General features: G+C 41.7%; 1 protein-coding gene across 1 annotated transcript; it reads left to right on the forward strand.

Annotated features, from left to right (window-relative positions):
- The first annotated feature begins 4,056 nt into the window (after window positions 1–4,056).
- Window positions 4,057–8,231, forward strand: SOX7 (SRY-box transcription factor 7). The gene is made up of 2 exons (XM_088447527.1): window positions 4,057–4,463; window positions 6,582–8,231. The coding sequence occupies exons 1-2, from the start codon at window positions 4,235–4,237 to the stop codon at window positions 7,454–7,456; spliced, it is 1,104 nt and encodes a 367-aa protein (XP_088303653.1). The 5' UTR covers window positions 4,057–4,234; the 3' UTR covers window positions 7,457–8,231.
- The last annotated feature ends 1,289 nt before the right edge of the window (window positions 8,232–9,520 follow it).

Raw genomic sequence — 9,520 nt, forward strand, 5'->3', positions numbered from 1 at the left:
GATGCATTGGTCTTTGAGCCCAAATGTGTGTTGGTGGAGCATGTTGTCTCAGTATGTGAGGCTACATGTGTGTTAGTGGAGCATGTTGTTTTGGACTGTGAGTCTACATGTGTGTTGGTGGAGAATGTTGGATCAGTATGTGAAGCTACATACGTATTGGTTAAGCATGTTGTGGTCTTTGAGGCAAAGTGTGCATTAGTGAAGCATGTTGTCTTGGTCTGTCAGCTGTGTGTGCTGGTAACGCATGTTGTTTTGGACTGTGAGGCTACATGTGTGTTGGTGAAGAATGTTGGCTCTGTATATGAGGCTATATGTGTGTTGGTGAAGCATGTTGGCTCTGTATATGAGGCTACATGTGTGTTGGAGAAGCATGTTGTTGTGGTCTTTGAGGCATAATATGTGTTGGTGAAGCATGTTGTCTTGATCTGTGAGGCTATATGTGTGTTGGTGAAACATGTTATCTTAATTTGTGAGGCTACATGTGTGTTGTTTACACTTGTTGTCTTCATCTGTGAGCCTATGTGAGGCTACATGTGTGTTGGTGAAGCCTGCTGTCTTGATCTGTCAGAATGTGTGTGTTGAAGAAGCATGTCTTGGTCTGTAAGGCTGTGCTTGATGGAGAAGCATGTTATCTTGATCTTGATCTGTCAGGCCGTGGTGAAGCATGTTGTGTTGGTCTGTAATGCTGTGTGTGATGGTGAAGCATTTTGTGTTGGTCTGCCATGCTGTGTGTGATGGCGAAGCATGTTGTGCTGTCTGTCATCATGTGTGTGCTAGTAAAGCATGTTGTGTTGTCTGTCATGCTGTGTGATCTAGTGAAGCATGTTGTGTTGGTCTGTCATGCTGTGTGTGCTAGTAAAGCATTCTGTGTTGGTATGTCATGCTGTGAGTCGGAGAAGCATGTTTTGTTGTTTGTCATGCTGTGTCTTGGTGGAGCATGTTGTGTTGTTCTGTCATGCTATGTGTGTTGTGAAGCATGTTGTGTTGGTCTGTCATGCTGTGTGTTGAAGAAGCATGTTCTGTTGGTCTGTCATGCTGTGTGTGTTGGTGAAGCATCTTGTGTTGATCTGTCATTCTTTGTGTTGGAGAAGCATGTTGTGTTGGTATGTCATGCTGTGTGTTGGTGGAGCATGTTGTGTTGGCCTGTCCTGCTGTGTGTGTTAGTGATGCATATTGTGTTGGTCTGTCATGTTGTGTGTTGAAGAAGAATGTTCTGTTGATCTGTAATGCTGTGTGTTGGTGAAGCATGTTGTGTTGGTCTGTCATGCTGTGTGTTGGTGAAGCATGTAGTGTTGGTCTGTCATGAACTGTGTTGGAGAAGCATGATGTGTTGGTATGTCAAGCTGTGTGTTGGGGAAGCATGTTGCGTTGGTCTGTCATTCTGCGTGTTTTGGTGAAGCATGTTGTGTTGGTATGTCATGCTCTGTATTGGAGAAGCATGTTGTGTTGCTGTGTGTTGGTGAAGCATGTTGTTTTAGTCTGTCATGCTGTGTGTTGGTCTGTCATGCTGTGTGTGTTGGTGAAGCATGTTGTGTTGGTCTGTCATGCTGTGTGTTGAAGACGCATGTTGTGTTGGTCTGTCATGCTGTGTGTGTTGGTGACACATGTTGTGTTGGTCTGTCATGCTCTGTGTTGGAGAAGCATGTTGTTTTTGGTATGTCATGCTATGTGTTGGTGGATCATGTTGTGTTGGTCTGTCATCCTGTGTTGAAGAAGCATGTTCTGTTGGTCTGTCATACTGTGTGTGTTGGTGGAGCATGTTGTGTTGGTATTTCATGCTGTGTGTTGGTGAAGCGTGTTGTGTTGGTCTGTCATGCTGTGTGTTGGTGGATCATGTTCTGTTGGTCTGTCATGCTGTGTGTGTGTTGGTGGTCTGTCATGCTGTGTGTGTGTTGGTGGAGCATGTTGTGTTGGTATTTCATGCTGTGTGTTGGTGAAGCGTGTTGTGTTGGTCTGTCATGCTGTGTGTTGGTGAAGCATGTTGTGTTGGTATGTCATGCTGTGTGTTGGTGAAGCATCTTGTGTTGGTATGTCATGCTGTTTGTTGGTGGAGCATGTTGTGTATGTCATGCTGTGTTGGTGAAGCATGTTGTGTTGGTCTGTCATGCTGTGTGTCTTGGTGATGCATGTTATGTTGGTCTGTCAGGCTGTGCCTTGGTGATGCATGTTGCGATGGTCTGTCATGCTGTGTTTGTTGGTGAAGCATGTATTGTTGGCAGCACAGACGGAGTATTGGTTAGCATTACTGCCTCACAGCAATGAGGTCATGGGTTCAATTTCCACCATGGCCCTGTGTGGAGTTTGTATATTCTCCCTGTGCTTACGTGGGTTTCCTCCGGGTACTCCGGTTTCCTCCCACACTCCAAAAATATACTGGTAGGATAATTGTTCCCCCCCCCCCAAAAAAAAAAAAAAAAAATTAACCCGTCTTTGTGCGCATGCGGTAGGGAATATAGATTGTAAGCTCCACTGGGGCAGGGACTGATGTGAATGGCCAAATATTCTCTCTGTAAAGCGTTGCGGAATATGTGTGCGCTATATAAATAACTGGTAGTAAATAAATGTCATGCTGTGTGTTGGTGAAGCATGTAGTGTTGGTATGTCATGCTGTGTGTTGCTGAAGCATGTAGTATTGGTCTGTCATGGTGTGTGTTTTGGTGAAGCATGTTGTGTTGGTCTGTCATGCTGTGTCTGATGGTGAAGCATGTGGTGTTGGTCTGTCATGCTGTGAGTGTTGGTGAAGCATGTAGTGTTGGTATGTCATGCTGTGTGTTGGTGAAGCATGTAGTGTTGGTCTGTCATGCTGTGTGTGTTGGTGAAGCATGTAGTGTTGGTATGTCATGCTGTGTGTTGGTGAAGCATGTAGTGTTGGTATGTCATGCTGTGTGTTGGTGAAGCATGTAGTGTTGGTCTGTCATGCTGTGTCTGTTGGTGAAGCATGTAGTGTTGGTATGTCATGCTGTGTGTTGGTGAAGCATGTAGTGTTGGTATGTCATGCTGTGTGTTGGTGAAGCATGTAGTATTGGCCTGTCATGCTGTGTGTGTTGGTGAAGCATGTAGTGTTGGTATGTCATGCTGTGTGTGTTGGTGAAGCATGTAGTGTTGGTATGTCATGCTGTGTGTTGGTGAAGCATGTAGTGTTGGTATGTGATGCTGTGTGTGTTGATGAAGCATGTAGTGTTGGTATGTCATGCTGTGTGTTGGTGAAGCATGTAGTGTTGGTCTGTCATGCTGTGTGTGTTGGTGAAGCATGTAGTGTTGGTATGTCATGCTGTGTGTGTTGGTGAAGTATGTAGTGTTGGTCTGTCCTGCTGTGTGTTGGTAAAGCATGTAGTGTTGGTCTGTCCTGCTGTGTTTGTTGGTGAAGCATGTAGTGTTGGTATGTCATGCTGTGTGTGTTGGTGAAGCATGTAGTGTTGGTATGTCATGCTGTGTGTTGGTGAAGCATGTAGTGTTGGTCTGTCATGCTGTGTGTGTTGGTGAAGCATGTAGTGTTGGTATGTCATGCTGTGTGTTGGTGAAGCATGTAGTGTTGGTCTGTCATGCTGTGTCTGTTGGTGAAGCATGTAGTGTTGGTATGTCATGCTGTGTGTGTTGGTGAAGCATGTAGTGTTGGTATGTCATGCTGTGTGTTGGTGAAGCATGTAGTGTTGGTCTGTCATGCTGTGTGTGTTGGTAAAGCATGTAGTGTTGGTCTGTCATGCTGTGTGTGTTGGTGAAGCATGTAGTGTTGGTATGTCATGCTGTGTGTTGGTGAAGCATGTAGTGTTGGTCTTTCATGCTGTGTGTGTTGGTGAAGCATGTAGTGTTGGTATGTCATGCTGTGTGTTGGTGAAGCATGTAGTATTGGCCTGTCATGCTGTGTGTGTTGGTGAAGCATGTAGTGTTGGTATGTCATGCTGTGTGTTGGTAAAGCATGTTGTCTTGGTGTGAGAGCAGTTACAGCCTGAGGCTGGAGGTGAGGTTGTGTCATTTATTCACAGCTCTTGGGAGGAGCTGGGCTGGTAAAATACTTCAGCAATTGGAGGAACTGGTTCTTGAGAGCTGATAAATACACCGGGCTGGTAGGAGCAGCCTGCACAGCCTGCATACTCTGTAAGGAGTGTCTCTAGACAAGGAGAATCTGGAGTACAAGGAAGGAGAAACTTATAAGTAACTCCCAGGACTCAGAGAGAGAGAGAGAGAGAGAGAGAGAGAGGTGCACCAGAGGCACTGAAACACAGTGACAACAGGCATGACTGCATTGATGGGATCTTACTCCTGGTCAGAGGGCTTGGACTGCTCCAATATGGACGGAGACCTCTCAGATGGACTGTCACCCCACAGGTCCCCACGGGATAAAGGCTCAGAGACACGCATCAGGAGACCAATGAATGCCTTTATGGTCTGGGCAAAGGACGAGAGGAAGAGACTGGCCGTGCAGAATCCCGACCTTCACAATGCGGAGCTCAGCAAGATGCTGGGTAAGGAATGGGCACAGGTCGCTAATTGTCAGCTCTTGGGACCGGCATGGTCTGTCAGGGGCTTCCAAGCCCCCGGTGGGCTGAGAGCAACACTGATCAGTCCCTTTCTTAAGTTCTTTAAATGACAAGGATGTGTTCCTATAGTAACTATAGTGTGTACTTAGCATAGAAATCGTTCAATAGCTAATGATTTATTTACTAATTGTTGGACATGAATAAATTAAACGGTTGGAATCCAAATGATAAAACAATTAGCCGAGAGTCTCAGAGATCAGAGAGTGGGGAACAATAGCCTTCCCAAAATGTAATTATTACTAATAGGATGACAGTCCTTGTCCCTAGCTCAGGGACTCCGGGAGGCAGACAGCCTGTGACTCTCCAGCTGCTGATGTGGATTTGATAAAAGTATTTAAAGCGCCTACATGTTCGCAGCCGTTGTGGAACTACAAGTCCCAGCAAGCCACGGCAAGTTGGTAATTATAGTTGTACAACAACTGGAAAGCCACAAGTTGCCTAACTCTGCTTGAATCATCTCACAGGGCTGCCTACACACCTCTGCATTCCAGGCACCTGCGTTATGCGGCGGATCAGTCCGTTCCAAGCTTTTGCGCACTGCTCAGACGCGCTATCTTTATACCGACGGCGGCTACTGCGTCCTGGGCGGATAATAGGGATTTCCGCACGTGTCAGAGCGTCCATACGAGGATATTAGAGTGCAAGCTCCTCTCCCTTAAAGCTGCTGCCCGGGGATTCCCTCGCATGTTTGTGTGACATCTGTGGGAAGTGGGAGGAAGAGACCGGATCGACCGGATTGCGGGCCCTGAGCCCCATGAACAGCCAGCAGCCTCCGGTCTTCATCCCCCTCAGGAAGTGTTTAACATCTCCAATAAGGAGAGGTCGGAAATGTATAGGTTTGGGACTGGAAACTGTGAAGAAGAGCACTTACGTATAATAGTAACTCAACTTCTTATAATAATATAATAATTATTATAATAACTTATTTCAGACAGATAGATAGATAGACAGATAGATAGGTAAATTTATTGATTGACAGATATGAGATAGGTAGATATGAGATAGATAGATAGATATGAGATAGATAGATAGATAGATAGATAGATAGATAGATAGATAGATAGATAGATATGAGATATATAGATAGATAAATAGATAGATAGATATGAGATAGATAGATATGAGTTATATAGAATATGAGATAGATATATATGAGATAGATATGAGATAGATAGATATGAGAGATAGATAGATAGATAGATAGATAGATAGATAGATAGATAGATAGATAGATAGACAGATATGAAATAGATAGATAAATAGATAGATAAATATGAGATAAATAGATAGATAGATAGAAGATAGATATGAGTTAGATAGATAGAATATGAGATAGATAGATATGAGAAAGATAGATATGTGATAGATAGATAGATAGATAGATATGAGATAGATAGATAGATAGATCCATAAATAGATAGATAGACATTAGATAGATATTTGTATTTCATTAAAGTAGAAATTCTAAACAGTAAAAACAGATGACAAATATATAAATAGTATCACGTACTGTACCAATAGTACTGTAACAATAATAGCAATAACTGTAACAATAGAAAGTAATGTAACAATAATAGTAAGTACTGTAACAATAATAGTAAATACTGTAACAATAACAATAAGTACTGCAACATTAACAGTAGTACTGTAACAATAATAGCAAGAACTGTAACAATAATAGTAAGTAATGTAACAATAATAGTAAGTATTGTATATGCAAAACAAATGCTGGTATTCTGAACTTATCCACTGAAAATAATAAGAGGGTTTTTTTAAAACATAATTTGTACGTAATTATCGTCCATGTGAGTTTACTGCCTGTTCTAAGCACATTATTCGTAATATTTACATGGTTTTAATAAGTCCCATTTGATGGTATATTGTAAAAACATCATTCAGGAAAAGTCAGGATCAGATGTATTTTGCTAGGAGCTAAATAAGTTGTGTTTCCTATTCGCTAACACCTGGGCTGCTGATTTGCACATCCTCTATGCCACATCCTGTCACCTAATGACTGTGTTCTGTGTCCTGTTTGATGTGTAGGAAAATCCTGGAAAGCGCTGTCCCCGTCCCAGAAGAGACCCTATGTGGAAGAGGCCGAGAGGCTGAGGGTGCAGCACATGCAGGATTACCCCAATTACAAGTACAGGCCTAGGAGGAAGAAGCAGATCAAGAGGATCTGTAAGAGGGTGGACACCGGCTTCCTGCTCAGTGGCCTCTCCAGAGACCAGAACTCGGGGCCAGAGAGCAGGGCCTGCAGACCAGCAGGCGACAAGGAGGAGGGTGCCGGGTATTCCTCTGGGGCAACTGTGCAGGACATCAGAGGCTACAGAGAGTCTCAGAGCAATGGCAGCAAACATGAACAGACCTACCCTTATGGGCTTCCAACCCCACCAGAGATGTCCCCTTTGGATGTAATCGACCAAGAGCAGAGTTTTTACCCGTCCTCATGTTCTGAAGACCACCACCCCCACATCAATGTGACCACATACCCTCCTGAATATGCCAGGAGCCCCATCCTCTGCAGCCACCTCAGCCAGATGCCTATAGGCCATCCTGGAGCACCAATGATATGTCCACCTGTGTCAAACTGCCCACCTGGCTACTTCAGCTCTAGTTATCATTCCATGCACCACGCCTATCACGGCCATGGCCATCTGGGCCAGCTGTCACCCCCACCCGACCACCCACACTATGACAGTATTGAGCACATCAGTCAAGCGGAACTTCTGGAGGACATGGACAGGAATGAGTTCGACCAGTACTTAAATACCTCCATAGGGGAGGCCAGTGAGATAACAATAAATGGACATATCCAAGTGTCGCACTCTGGAGACCTGCAGCCCCCAGAGACCAGCCTCATTTCTGTGCTAGCAGATGCCACTGCGACATATTACAACAGCTACAGCGTCTCCTAGGCTCTTCTGCCAGCTGGATGTGAACAGCCCTAGCAGTATTATTGGCATCTGTTGTAGACTAAGCTAAGGACACTCACTGTATCTCCTCAGGGTTGTCAGATCACTCAGCTACTGTAAGTGACCCTCCTGCTACACTCAGAACGGAGACAGACAGGCAGGGGTCCAAACGTGTTGGTGCGACACATGATAGTGAAGGGACCATACTGTACATAAAGGGGGGTGATGTGCTTTTTACCCGGACAGTACAGTAGCGTATAAATTATACATTACCCTATTGTGCTGAGGCCTGACTGGTCTTAATATCTGATGGTGTAAATCTGTGGGCACTTCAATGTTAGTTTGTGGGTATATATAATTGTTATACATACTGTAGTATGAGAAGGAAAAGGAGAGGCTGGTAATTATTACAAAGGGGGAAAGAAAAGAAAAACATTCCCGAGATTTTTTTAATATACTGTATGTTTTCTCCAATTCAAGAAAACAATTGTGATATCCTATTTTTTTTTTGTTTCTTTTTGTATTATACTTCCTTTTCTGCTAATAAAGAATGAATTATGTAGCGTAATTAACCCTTGGTTGCTATTTGGTAACGTGTAGTAAGCGGTAGTGACGTTGGTCTGAGATCCTGGGAATGTGTGGGAGCTATTAGTAACGTCTCCCGTATATTGTAACTTTTATTTGTTTGTTTTTTTTGTTTTTTTTTCATTGTTGTACATATGAGTTTTACATAAATATTTAATTTAATTTAGAATGCATTTTTTTGTATAATAAAATACACGGATAATTTTCATAATGTCTGATTGTATTTCTTTATAAATTAGTTTTTTTTATTTTAAATACCCATTTGTATATAATTATTACTTCGATTAATACACGTGTAGTGTAATATAACATTTACACAGAAACGAATTAATCGTTTTGAAACAATTGTTCCGTTTAATGTGTTATAAATAATGAGTCACCAATAACACTCTGTATTGCTAATATTCCAATAACACTCTGTATTGCTAATATTCCAATAACACTCTGTATTGCTAATATTCCAATAACACTCTGTATTGCTAATATTCCAATAACACTCTGTATTGCCAATATTCCAATAACACTCTGTATTGCTAATATTCCAATAACACTCTGTATTGCTAATATTCCTATAACACTCTGTATTGCCAATATTCCAACAACATTCTGTATTGCTAATATTCCTATAACATTCTGTATTGCTAATATTCCAATAACACTCTGTATTGCTAATATTCCAATAACACTCTGTATTGCTAATATTCCTATAACATTCTGTATTGCTAATATTCCAATAACATTCTGTATTGCTAATATTCCTATAACATTCTGTATTGCTAATATTCCAATAACACTCTGTATTGCCAATATTCCAATAACACTCTGTATTGCCAATATTCCAATAACACTCTGTATTGCTAATATTCCTATAACACTCTGTATTGCCAATATTCCAATAACACTCTGTATTGCTAATATTCCAATAACACTCTGTATTGCTAATATTCCAATAACACTCTGTATTGCCAATATTCCAATAACACTCTGTATTGCTAATATTCCAATAACACTATGTATTGCTAATATTCCAATAACACTCTGTATTGCTAATATTCCAATAACACTCTGTATTGCCAATATTCCAATAACATTCTGTATTGCTAATATTCCAATAACACTCTGTATTGCCAATATTCCAATAACACTCTGTATTGCTAATATTCCAATAACACTCTGTATTGCTAATATTCCAATAACATTCTGTATTGCTAATATTCCAATAACACTCTGTATTGCTAATATTCCAATAACACTCTGTATTGCTAATATTCCAATAACACTCTGTATTGCTAATATTCCAATAACACTCTGTATTGCTAATATTCCAATAACACTCTGTATTGCTAATATTCCAATAACACTCTGTATTGCTAATATTCCAATAACACTCTGTATTGCTAATATTCCAATAACACTCTGTATTGCTAATATTCCAATAACACTCTGTATTGCCAATATTCCAATAACACTCTGTATTGCTAA

Source organism: Taudactylus pleione, unplaced genomic scaffold (genome assembly GCF_031769625.1).
Source record: "Taudactylus pleione unplaced genomic scaffold, aTauple2 ptg000434l, whole genome shotgun sequence".
Taxonomy (NCBI): Eukaryota; Metazoa; Chordata; class Amphibia; order Anura; family Myobatrachidae; genus Taudactylus; species Taudactylus pleione.

Excerpts from the sequence above, each read along its gene's own strand:
- SOX7 (XM_088447527.1), top strand. The coding sequence starts at position 4,235 with ATGACTGCATTGATGGGATCTTACTCCTGGTCAGAGGGCTTGGACTGC. Across the intron at positions 4,464-6,581 it reads GGAGCTCAGCAAGATGCTGG|GAAAATCCTGGAAAGCGCTG; the intron begins GTAAGGAATGGG and ends TTTGATGTGTAG.